A 13,190-nucleotide genomic window follows, 5' to 3' on the forward strand; every position below is an offset into this window, starting at 1 on the left:
ACAATGTTCTGTTGTTATCTGTAAGGTTTTCATTAGCTAATTTTCAGAAGTAGATAGCCAGGCTTTTTTTTTTTAGTCTCTGGGTCTGCAAGCTCCATTGAAATTCAGTCTACAATAGATGACCCTGCTGGTATTTGAAATACTGGTGGGTGAGCTTCCATGCAAGCCACCATAGACAAACTGACAGATGGGTGGTGGATACAGAGACTCAGTGGCTCTTAATCTTTTTTGGGTGATCAGACTCCTTTTGATAAGTTGTTGGGAGTTTTGGCCTCTCTTCAGAAGTGTCAAACACAATTTTGCGGACTTCAGGGAATTCCTGAAACTCCATCCATGGTCCTCTAAGGATCTATAGACTCTAAATTGAAAACTCTGAAAGGAAGATTTTTATTTTTTGACGATGGATGTGAGGTCGACAGCGGAAGGAGAAGGTGCGGGCGTAGATTACTTTTCATGTCTCTAACAAATCCTGGGATTCTAAAACTACAGCGGCGGATGGCATCGGCGGAGACAGAAATCTAGTCTAGTTCCGTTAGAGCGTTCCGCGACAACTTTAACATTTTACTTATGCTATGTCATTTGAATGCCACAAGAATTCTTTGATGAAGACACTGCAGCTCTGGCGGGCTTAATAACTCATCCGAAACGACACAGCTGGTAGGCTGGGGAAAAGGGACTAGGACCACTACTTCAACTCTTCGGGATAAACTTGGGCAGGGCAAGCGGAGGGGCGGAAAGGGCGTGAGCGCGCATGCGCGCCGTCGCATCCGCGTTGACGTCTCTAGGCTTCCTCTCGCAGCCACCCTGCCTCTCAATGCAGTACGGTGGCCGACAGGAGTCAGACACTGGGGATGAATGAAGGTGCTGGGCGCAGGTTGAAGCAGTTTCCTCCGCTTTCCCGTCCCTCCAGTTTCCGTTCTGGTCGTGTGCATTGTCCCCATCCTGCCCCCATCGTACCATCGACCCGGTTGTCCCGACGTCTGGGCTCTTGGTGCTTGGGTCTGCTCGAGGTGCAACTAGAGTTGGGGATCCGGACTATCGCCTAGGCCCAACTTCGGACCGCGCTCTGCGTTTGTGCCGCGACCCGCCTCTAGGACGGGGAGGTGGGGTGGGGGTTCCGGGAGGCTGGAGGGTAGATCTTAAGGTACGAAGCGTTCTGGCCTGCAGCCCGCCTGACTTTTCTCCGCCTTAGGGGCTGGTTCTCGTTGTGCCCAGGACGAGACTTAGAGCTCACAGGTCTCGGCGTCTCTGCTCCGTCAGCCCGCCCCTCTGTTAAAAGGCCAGCTACTTCTGCTTAAAAGCAAAACGGCGTTTCTGCCTACGATTCCGCTAGTCTGCTGGTCTGAGAGCGGATGGCTTTGGCTACTGGTTCACTGCCTTTTCTTTTTCATTGCCTCTGACGACTGAGGACACAGAAGTGCCCAAGTGGGACTCATCTTTCTCCTATAATTGCACCTACACAGCTGCCTTTTTTTTTTTTTTAACCTAGTAACACAGGGACATAGGATAGTTTTAGGGACTCCATAGTCTTCTGTCGGGCACCGCCGCTTCTAACCACTGCGGTGATTTACCAATGCTTCCACCGACTCTTGGAGGGTGGGAGAGAGAATACCATCAGTTTACATATGTCGGGTGAGCATGTGAGACTAAAGAGCTGCTGGAAACGGGCGTTCTAAACTATGGCCATTCATTTAATTTACATAGCTTCTGGAGTTGATATGAAAGAACTTTACTTGCTTGTGTTTGGGCATCCCACAATGGGCAGAAGGCAGGACTTCAGCTTTTTAAATAATGATCCATGTAGTGTAAGGTAGTCGAGTGTTATGTACCACTGTATTGACTGGCATAGTGGATAAAGTCTTGGATTGGGACTTAGGTACAAACTAGAAATATTTCCTTGGTCCCGTTACTTAATCTTTCATCTTCCAGATGACAGTAGAAACAGGGAGACCGACAAACCTTGCATTTAGATTTGTGCCAGGAACAGTGCCAATACAGGGACCTCTTTTTTTCAGGGTTTTTAAAAAGAGGGGCATTCATACATGTGGGATTTAACACCCTTGCTTTCATTTTTTTGTTTGTTTATCCTTAGGACTAACAGTGATGATGACTGAGTGTACAAGCCTTCAGTTTGTCAGCCCTTTTGCTTTTGAGGCGATGCAGAAGGTGGATGTTGTTCGTCTGGCATCTTTAAGTGATCCCGAATTAAGACTTCTCCTGCCCTGTTTGGTGCGGATGGCACTTTGTGCTCCTGCTGACCAGAGCCAAAGCTGGGCTCAGGATAAAAAACTTATCCTTCGCCTTTTGTCTGGAGTGGAAGCAGTCAACTCCATTGTTGCATTGTTGTCTGTGGACTTCCATGCTTTAGAACAGGATGCCAGCAAAGAACAGCAGCTTAGGTAAAGTTATTGTATAATCTGTGGATTGGGATTTACTTTCTTTTGCCAAAAAAGAGAGAATCAAATGTTTTTCAGAGCTTTTAGAGCTTTTTATTGGATGCATTCCTCCAGAAAAAGAAAAGAGTGAGAATCTAAACTTTGGAGGGCATTTTACTTAGATCTTTTCTATTTATAGTTAAATTCTAGAATCTTTCGAAGCTCATAAAATTTGTAAGGAAATTTGTCATGTACATGATTTGTATTTGGGTTAAACTGGTTAGGCCAGTTACGCTTGATGGGATGTGGGTAGAGTAGAAATTCTCCTAGAGTAGAAAGATTTATTGGAATCACCTCGGAGGCTTTTTAAGTTTACATTGATTCCCTAAGGTTCTGGGCAGGTGTTATGTCCTTCCCTGCCCATTGTGAATCCAGTAGTGAGCCACTGTTGTTAATGGAAGTGGATGTTAACTGTCAGTTGTGATGAAGTCTTTATATAGATTGTGAATCCCTGAGATAGGCAAACTAAATAGAATTTCAGAATAATAGAGAGCATTCAGAATCCATAGATTCTTTTGTAGATTATTTCAATACAAGATAATTTTTGCACTACTATTTCCATGCCAGTGTTCTCATAATTGTTTAACATGTTTATACTTAGGCATAAACTTGGAGGAGGCAGTGGAGAGAGCATCCTGGTTTCACAGCTTCAGCATGGACTGACGTTAGAGTTTGAACACAGTGATTCACCTCGTCGACTGCGTCTTGTGCTTAGTGAACTGTTGGCAATTATGAACAAGGTGCATTTCTTTTAATCATAGCTTAAAATATGCATGATTATCACATAGAAGGTAGACAGAAACAGGCAAGAAGGCACACAGGTTGTATCCTCTCTTCTATTTGATATGCAAGTGTTTTCCTTTCAGCGGCTGAAAGGATATTAAATGCCTGCTTTTAAAGGTTTTCTTTCTCTAGTTATTTTTCTCATTTATGTCTATTCTTTATTTCTGTATTCTAAGGGTTTCGAGAAGCTATTATTTATCGATATGGAAATACAAATTGTATAATTTATTATAACTGAGTTTTCTGTAAAACACTTGCAAAAATCCACCTTGTTGAACATATACAATGGCTTCTTGACTTTTAAAGAAATACATTTCAAGACTTGAACACATTATCAAATTTAATAATACTTTTATTGTATATAATTTCTCCCATAAAGTGTAGTGAGGTATAGCAAAAATGTGTGTGATTCCTTTAGACCCTGAATGAGCATTATCTCATGTGTAACTCTGTAGACAGTGTCAAAGCTGCTTTGAGAGGTGGATGTAGTATGATTGACTGGCTTCACTCATTAGCTAATGAAATTGCTCCTGTATGCTAATGAAGCCTATTCAACTTTTCTCTTCAGCAAAATTAGTGATTCCTTTATGTCTTGAACCATTGGGTAACTATGGTTAATGGAAACTCTGAATTTTAAATTTGTGAATGTCGAGGGTCTGCTATATAAAGAAATAAATTGGATCTTCACGTTAAGATGGCTTATATGAGATTAGGAAACGCTGGTGACATAGTGTTAAGAGCTATGGCTGCTAACCAAGAGGTTGGCAGTTTGAATCCACCAAGTGCTCCTTGGAAACCTTATGGGGCAGTTCTACTCTGTCCTATAGGGTCGTTATGAGTTGGATTCAACGCGACGGCAATGGTTTTGGCTTTTTTTTTTTTTTTTTGGTTACATGAGATTAGGCCCAGAGTTTCGGAGGCAAACATTATTTATTGTTAGAAGTTGGGATTAGTTCATTTCTAATAAATAAAGTTCAGTTTTATAAATTGTGGACAGGGAGACTAAATTCTGTTTCAAAAGAAAATGCTTCAAGGGGGTTTTGAGCCAGTTTTAGATACAGTTTTTAAAATATGTTATAAATCTTTTAAAAATTTCTTTCGAAAACAATATGTGTATAAATTTTTGAATGAGAAATTAACTTGAGTTGTAAACTTCAATCTAAAGCACAATAAAAAGAAAAAAACAATTGTTCACACTGAGCAAAGAAAGAAAAAAATTTATTTCAATTGCTGTTTGGTACTATATCGATATTCTTTAATTTCAACTAATATTTTTTCTACATCTTTTTCTTAATACTTAACTAATATAAATGACCTTTCTTCTGTGGGAGGCTTCCAGTGTTTCAGTTTTTAGTACTCTTTTGCATATGTGATGTTGAAGCTACTGTAGGAAGTTTTCAAAAAAGTTGTAGGCATGTTTGTTGGCCTAGGTTTTTATTCTTTGTTTTTTCCTACAGTTCATTCAGAATGAACTTGAAATTTATGTTTACCATACTGCTTTAAGTTTACAGTTTTTTTTTTTTTGGCTTTCTTGGAGCTACAATTTGTGTAGGCAGCAGTCCTAGCTCATTTCTTTGACACATCTTATCCTTTAATTTAGGATGTCTGCAAATATGTAGTAGAAATCGCTTCTTAAGACTGATACTGCTGTGTGTAAGTAATAACTCTGTGACTACTAACTGTGGTTAAACTAGTTAAAATTGATCAAATACTGCATATCCTGCCTCAGTGTATTAGTTACATGCTAAGAGGCATGGTCTATGAGTTCAATACGCACAATTTTTTTTACAAGTAAGGGATTTAATTTAAAAGTAAGGTAAACTTAGTAGAGTTCATCATTTTTCTTTTCTTCTTTTAGGTATCTGAATCCAATGGGGAGTTTTTTTTCAAGTCTTCTGAGCTCTTTGAGAGTCCAGTTTATTTGGAGGAAGCTGCAGATGTACTTTGTATTTTACAAGCAGGTACTGTAGTAAATGCCAAGATGTACTTTTCGATAATAGTTTCTGGTTAAATAATACTACATAACTTCTTAACTTGAACTGTTGTGTTATTTTAAGGATAATCTAATAAAAATGTACCTAAAAAGTTTAAGTAAAGATGACTAATAATAGGGTAGTAATTAAGTAAGTTATATTATTTTTATAGTATGATATATTATGCAGCCATTAAAATGATACATTTGAAGAAATTTAATGATTTTGGAAAATAATATATAAGTGATGAATGCAAACAGCAAAATGGTGAGTAGGATATAAGCCAAGTTTTGTTTAAATTGAAAACAAAAACAGTACCCATGGGGACATTAAAATAACATAAATGCAAATTATTAACTGTGATGGATGGGAATAGAGTTGATAATAAGTTTTTTCTTTCCACTTTATTGTATTTTCTAGGTTCTTTATAATAGCCATGTGTGATCAGAGTTATAAGATAAAGGACATAAAAATGTAAAGATTTTCATGAAAATGATTCTTAGACCAGCATTATCTAATAGAACTTTCTGCAGTGAGGAAATATCTTGTATTGTGCTGTCCAGCACAGTAGCCACTAGCCACATATGGCTGTGGGGTGCTTGAAATATGAATAGTGTAATTGAGGAACTGAACTGTTTTAAATTTTATTTAATTTAAATAGCCACCTGTGGCTAGTGGCTATCCTATTGGACAGCGCAGCTTTAGACTGTGAAAAGAAATTACCTTAATTTAAATGATTTCAGATAATATCTGTGAAATGCCAAATGACATTTAATGTATAATACAATGAAATACCATTCCTTGGTAGTAACACTGTCTTTATTTTCTTATAGAGCTCCCTTCCCTGCTTCCTATAGTTGACGTAGCTGAAGCCTTGCTTCATGTTAGAAATGGTGCCTGGTTCTTGTGTCTCTTGGTGGCCAATGTTCCTGATAGTTTTAATGAAGGTAAATAGAATTTAAAAATGAGATATTGAAGAGATTTGCTTGGCATATATAGGGGGTTTTCTTTTCTTTTTGCGCTAAGAAGAAACATTTATGGGATTTTGAGATTTTACATTCTGAAAGTTATTTAGTGAGTGTACATTGTAGAAATATTAAGTTTAGAGATTTCAAAATTGCATTGAGATTTCAAATTTTAGTACAGAGAGTATGTAGCGAAATAATGCTATACCAATACTTCAATAGGACAATAAAAAAATACCAAAGAACTAGAAGATATAATTCCTCTGCTCAAGGAGCAAAGGGGAGGAGGTGTACATCTGTGAAATAGCCAGAGAACAATATGAGATGTATCGTAATCAGAAATGTCTGCATCAACAGTACAAGGTAGAAATTGAGGAAAATCAACAAAATTTTTCACCTCTATTTCAAACTATTAGTGATTGAAGGTTATTGTGAACCACATTTGGGTCTACGTGATATAAAAAATAAAAACAACATATGTTTGTCGAGCAAGGCAATTTGTGAAGTGGGAGCCAGGGAAGAAAAAAACGCTGGATCTGGGGTCATCAAAATACTTAACTTCTCATCTGTAAAATGAAGATAATAATATTTCCCTTATTTTTCTAAAAGAGTTATTAAATATCACATAATATTTGAAAGCCGTGAGTAAACTATGTCCTTGCTGATTTTCAGTCTACTTGTTCTCTTAGTTACTGAGAAATGAGTGTTCATGCCTCCAAACATTATTGTGGATTTGTCAATTTGTTCTTTCAGTTACTGTCAGTTTTTGCTTCATGTGTTTTGAAGCTCTGCTGTTGAGTCCTGTAGTGAGTTCAAGGGCATTTGGAACCAATCAAGGAAAAAGATATAAGAGATAGCAGCTTTGCACATGTTGTTTACTGGGGCTGATGCATTGACAGCCACATATAGGAGGTGGTCCCCCACAGCAGGAGGTCTTCCAGAGGCAAGTGGTGCAGGGAACCACCAGAAAGGGTAGAGGAGAAGGGAGGCAGGACTTGGGTGCATTTTCATGGGGTGTTCCTGCAGAAAGATGGGGAGTCACTGGGTCAGAGAGTGCCAAAGACAGTAACACCTTAAACCAAAAAAACCAAGTCCATTGTTTTGAAGTTGATGCTGACTTGTGGGACTCTATGTGTCACAGAGTAGAGCTGCTCTACAGGGTTTTCTTAGCTGTAGTCTTTACAGAAGGTAGCCAGGCCTTTTCTTCTGTGGCACCATTGGGTGGGTTTGAACTTCCAACCTTTAAGTTAGTAGTCAGTAGCAAACTGCTTGTGCCACCCAGGGACCTAGTGGCATCTTAGGGCCCTTATAACTGCAGGATTTTATCTTATGTATGGCTACCAGATGTTGGGTACAGTTTCACAGAGTATGTAAAAGCAGGAAAGCTCTAAGTGGCTAAAAATATGCTTATTTGGGCAATTTTTAAAACAACTGGATGTGTGCAGGTTTGAGTTTGGCACTGGCAGGGCTTTTGTGGTAATGGACTTCAGTTTGCTGTGGAGAAGTAAACAACTTGGGGCCAGTATCATTTTTGACTTATGTAACAGGTCCATGGGCATTTAGGATTGTTATGCCTTCTTGATGAACTGAACCTTTTGCCTATTTATTTATTTTTATTACGAAGTGCTTTTCTTTATTCCTAGTAATACTCTTTGAAGTTTACTTTGTCTGGTACTAATAAAGCCATGTCATCTTCCTTACGACTAGTGCTTGTGTGGTATATATTTTTTCCCATCTTTTATTTTTAATCTGTGCTTTCTATTTAAAGTGGATTTCTTATGGTCAGGTGTATTTGCTTTTTTAAATCTGACAATTTCTGTCTTTTAATTGGAGTGTTCAGACTAGTTACATTTAATGTGATTGTGATAAAAAAAAAAAAAATAGGTAGGTTTAAATCCATGATCTTGCTGTTTGTTTTCTATTTGTTCCACCTTTGTTCCCTTTTCTTTTTCTCTCAATTTAGGTTGAGATTTTTTTGGGATTCCATTTTTTTTTACTGCCTTATTAGCTCTACTTCTTTGCTTTATATTTTAGGGGTTATTCTAGGATTCATAGTATGTGTCTTTAACTTATGGCAATCTACTTATAAATGATCATATACCTCTTCACATATATTTTTCCCTTTCTGTACTTTGTGTCATTGTCATAGATTTTACTTCCACATGTGTTGTAAACCCCACAGCTTATATTTATGTTATTGTTTTGTCTTTATATTTACTAAATTTTTTTATTGTGTAAAGTATATGTAACAAAATGTATCATCTTAACCATTTTTGAGTATACAATGTAGTGGCATTAAGTACATTCACAGTATTGTGTAACAATCACTATTACCCGTTTTCGGGTCTTTTTTTTATCATCCCATACAGAAACTCTATATCCCTTAAACAATAATTCCCCTTTCCCTTCCCCTAGCCCCTGGTAACCTCCATTCTATTTTCTGCCTCCATGAATTTGCCTATTGTAAATACCTCATATAAGTGAAATCATACAATATTTGTCCTTTTATGTCCAACTTACTTCACTTAGTATAATGTTTTCAAGGTTCATCCATGTTGTAGCTTGTATCAGAACTTCATTCCTTTTTTGGCTGCATGATATTCCATTGTGTGTAAATGTATTGTGTGTAAACCCATTGGTGTATATTTGGATTATTACCACATTTTGGCTGTTTTGATTAATGCTGTAATGAACATTGTTGTACAAGTATCTGTTTGAGCCCCTGTTTTCAATTCTTTTGGGTATGTATCTAGGAATGGAATTGCTGGGTCATAGGTAATTCTATGTGTAACTTTTTGAGGAACTGCCAAAATATTTTCTATGGTGACTGGACCATTTTACATTTCCACCGGCAAAGCATGAGGGTTCCAGTTTCTTCACATCCTCACCAACACTTGTTTCCTTGTTTTTTAAATTTTTTTCACTAGGCTTAAGATTTTAGGTTGACATTTTCTTTTAGCTATTTGAAGATGTCATTCTATGGTCTATGGTAATTTTTAATCTTTTGTTTCTCTGTAGGTAGTGCTCCCCCCTCCCCCCGCCGCCAGCTGCTTTTAAGATTTTCTCTTTATCACTGTTTTAAAAAAATTTGATTGTGATGTGTGTTGGTATGATCTTCTTTGTGTTTATCCTACCTGGGACTCATTGAATTTCTTGGATCTGTGAGTTTATAGATTTCATCAAATTTGAAAAAAAATTCACCCTTTATTTCTTCAAATATTTTTTTCTGTTCCATTCTATCTACTTTTCTGAGACTTTCATTACAAGTATGTTTGACTGCTTGATATTGTCCCACAGTCAGTGTTCATTTTTAGTCTCTTTTCACTCTTTGCTTTATTTCGGCCGATTTCTAATGCTATTTTTCAAGTTCCCCGATTTTCTATAATGTCTAATTTGCATAAATGAGTGGTTCTTAAGACTGAATAAATTGTTTCTAATATAATACTTACAAAGCCTGAAGTAAGAGAGGTTCTTAAATGTTCAGTTTGTAGAGGCCTAATCAAGAATGGAGAACGACAAGATGAGGAAAGTCTTGGAGGAAGACGCCGGACAGATGCCTTACGCTTTTTATGTAAAATGAATCCATCTCAGGCCCTCAAAGTTCGAGGCATGGTGGTAAGTGATTTCATTGTTTTTATGAAACAAAAGCCTTAATTAAAATTAATTAAAAGAACTTAATTTAAGATGGCTTGAAGATCTTGTAGGGGTTGAGAATGGTAGTGATATACTAGATTGCGTTACTTTCTAGATTTTCATGTTTTGTGAAATACCTCTAAACTTGCTTTAAGAAGCCCTGGTAGTGCAGTGGGAAACCCTGGTGGTATGTATAGTAGTTAAGTGCAGTGGCTGCTAACCAAAAGGTCAGCAGTTGGAATCCACCAGGTGCTCCTTGGAAACTCTATGGGGCAGTTCTACTCTGTCTTACAGGGTCAGTATAGGAGTCAGAATCGACTCGATGGCAACGGGTTTGGTTTTTTTTTGGTTTGGTAGTGCAGTGGTTAAAATGCTTTGCTGCTAACCAAAAAATTGGTAATTTGAAACCATCAGTGATTCAACGGGAGAAAGATGTGGCAGTCCGCTTCCATAGAGATTTATAACTTTGGGAAGGAAACCTGTGGGGTTACTATGAGTTGGAATTGATGGCAGTGGGCAGTGGGCAAAATTGCTTTAGATTCTGAAACATCAGAGCCCTTTTCCTTAAGAAATTGAGTTCGGTTTGTTTTCTCTGCATGTTAGGTGGAAGAGTGTCACTTGCCTGGTCTTGGAGTGGCTTTGACATTGGATCATACTAAAAATGAAGCTTGTGAAGATGGAGTGAGTGACTTGGTTTGTTTTGTTAGTGGTTTGCTTCTTGGAACAAATGCAAAAGTCCGGACTTGGTTTGGAACTTTTATTCGAAATGGACAGCAGGTGAGGAATAAATTTATGTCTGTATAGGCTAAGGGTCAGGATATACTGTCAATTACTAAAACAGGAAGAAACAGTTTTAGGATGATGTCATTGGACCAGTGGTCCTCAAACTCCTTGATCTCAAGAACCCTTTATATTATTAAAATCACTGAAGATACCAAAGAGCTTTCATTTGTGTGGTTTTTATCTATCAATATTAGCATATTAGGAATTAAAATGAAAAATTTGGAAATATTTATTTAATGTTTTTAAGTATAGCAATAATAAACATACTAAATGTGGTCCTAAATAATATATAATTTTTATGAAAAATAACTGTTTCCTGAAACAAAAAAAATTATTGAGTGAGTGGTCTTGTTTTACATTTTTTAAGGTCTGATTTAATAGAAATCTTTGGAAAACTGCATGTACAGTGGGGAGAGAACATAAGTGAAAAAGTTAAATAATGTCTTTGTGTTATTAAGGAAATACTTTGGATTTTCTATACTCCCTCAATGAGTCTTGGGAATCCTTAGTGTTCTGGAGTCAGACTCATGAGAACTGCTGTATTAGATCATCAAAACAAATTATTAATATATTTAGTAACTTTAGTATTGTGCAGCAGTTCCCACCAGGAGTGTGTAAGTGTTCTAGTCTCTCCACAACCTCTCCAACTTTTCTTATTTCGTGTTTTTTGGATTAATGCCAGCCTTGTTGGAGTGAGATGGAATCTCGTTGTAGTTTTGATTTGCATTTCTCTAATGGCTGATCATTGTAAGCATTTCCTCATGTATCTGTTATAAGCTTTGCTCCTTTTAAAGGTACTTGTTCTAAGCACTTGACATGCTCATCTTGTTTGTAATGTCGTTTGTATATGATAAACATTTCTTTTTTGAACTTAATTTAATATTAAAGCAGGTTTACCATTTACTTGGAAACACTCTAAAAATAATAAACTAACATTGACATAGCCCTTTAAAAGCTTAGAACTGCCTTCATATGCATTGTGTTTCTTCATTGATTCATTTGTCGATTTAACAGACACTGAGTGATTTGTTGTATGTCAGGCACAGTGTTAGGCCCTGCAGAGAAAGAAATGACTAAGACATTGTCCCTGCCTGAAGAACTGTGGGAGCGATAGACTTGTAAACTCTTAATCACAACAACTCTGTGACTTAAATATCAGAATTTAATATCCATTTCTTTGTTATTAAGGAAATTGGAGTTCAGAGAGATTAACTAATATATCTAAAAGTACATAATCAGTTAATAGCAGAGGTGGAGTTTAAACCCAAAATCTCTGTCTCCAAAATTTGAGCATTTTCTATTATATCACATATTACTGTTAGTTATTATGTAATTGAAAGTACTATTTAAAAAATACCTTAGAGTTCAAATTGTCTTTCATTTAATCTTCCTTCCACAGCCAGTCTCAGGATGAATAGACAGTATTGTTCAAATGAAGTAGTGAAGTTGGGTTTTGAGTTGACTTGATTGATTTATGCAGTTATGACATCCTGCCCAGATGGGTCAATTTCAGATGTTTTGACTGGGGAGCTTTGTTTGAGCTTCCTTTTCATTTATAAGTACTCTATGCTTCCTTCCTTTTGTGGCCGGTATTTCTTTCAGAGAAAAAGAGAGAACAGCAGTTCTGTCCTTTGGCAAATGAGAAGGCAGCTTCTTCTGGAGTTGATGGGCATTCTCCCCACAGTAAGAAGCACCCGCATTGCGGAAGAAGCTGATGTGGAGATGGAGCCCAATGTGTCTGTGTATTCGGGGCTGAAAGAAGAGCATGTTGTGAAAGCCAGTGCACTCTTACGTCTGTACTGTGCTTTGATGGGGATCGCTGGACTCAAGTATTCAATAATTTGATATTTTATCTTTTTGTCACTTTACTTCCTTATTTCTAATCCCAAGACAGTGAGCCAAAGGCAAGTTTTCTATTTGGTACAGGTATAGGCTGGCCTATATCAAGAATGAAGTCCTAAGGCAGAGCGTTCCTTGCCGAGGCATATCCATTACTTTGGTCTGATTTGTAAATATACTCGTTGCCATTGAGTTGGTTCTGACTCATAGCGACCCTAAAGGACAGAGTAGAACTGCCCCATAGGGTTTCCAAGGAGTGCCTGGTGGGTTCAAACTGCCGACCTTTTGGTTAGCAGCCGTAGCTCTTAAGCACTACACCACCAGAGTTTCTGATTTGTGAATAAAATTATGTAGATATGTAGGGACCCAGGCAGTTTATCCATTTCTAATCACGTATAAAGAAACCTATGATTTTACCACAGCTTGGTAAGACTATAATGAATGATCTGTGATTTATACATTACCTGTGCTTCAATTTGTGATTGATACCTTACCTATTCCTTGCTCTGATGTGCTTGTATTAAGCGCAAGGTTTCTGAATCATTACACCTCATATGTATAATGTCCTCAACTGTTACATACAGTCCTCACTTTGTGCGGTTCTAAGATGCATGAATATTAGTTACTGCAATTAAATAACAGCAGTTCCCCAACACCATGGTTCAAATTTCAGTTACCACAGTATATCAACCAAGTGATTGCATTACGTACAGACTCCATTGTGAGCTCTTCAGGTCACAAATCACTATGTAAATAACGGATGCATATTGTGATCATTG

General features: G+C 37.5%; 1 protein-coding gene across 7 annotated transcripts in view; it reads left to right on the forward strand.

Annotated features, from left to right (window-relative positions):
• Positions 1 to 789: 789 nt before the first annotated feature.
• Positions 790 to 13,190, forward strand: part of INTS2 (integrator complex subunit 2) — a 50,282-nt gene continuing 37,881 nt past the window's right edge. For 2 of the 7 annotated variants that reach the window (XM_064271320.1, XM_064271326.1), the window contains exons 1-8: positions 808 to 874; positions 2,093 to 2,399; positions 3,037 to 3,175; positions 5,077 to 5,179; positions 6,025 to 6,138; positions 9,641 to 9,771; positions 10,393 to 10,566; positions 12,175 to 12,401. In XM_064271320.1, coding sequence (XP_064127390.1) covers positions 856 to 874; positions 2,093 to 2,399; positions 3,037 to 3,175; positions 5,077 to 5,179; positions 6,025 to 6,138; positions 9,641 to 9,771; positions 10,393 to 10,566; positions 12,175 to 12,401 — 1,214 coding nt within the window. In that variant the 5' untranslated portion in view covers positions 808 to 855. Of the gene's footprint in view, positions 1,633 to 2,092; positions 2,400 to 3,036; positions 3,176 to 5,076; positions 5,180 to 6,024; positions 6,139 to 9,640; positions 9,772 to 10,392; positions 10,567 to 12,174; positions 12,402 to 13,190 lie in introns of all 7 variants that reach the window. The other 5 variants (XM_064271321.1, XM_064271323.1, XM_064271325.1 and 2 more) reach the window with 5 other exon arrangements.

This window comes from Loxodonta africana, chromosome 18 (genome assembly GCF_030014295.1).
Source record: "Loxodonta africana isolate mLoxAfr1 chromosome 18, mLoxAfr1.hap2, whole genome shotgun sequence".
Lineage (NCBI taxonomy): Eukaryota > Metazoa > Chordata > Mammalia > Proboscidea > Elephantidae > Loxodonta > Loxodonta africana.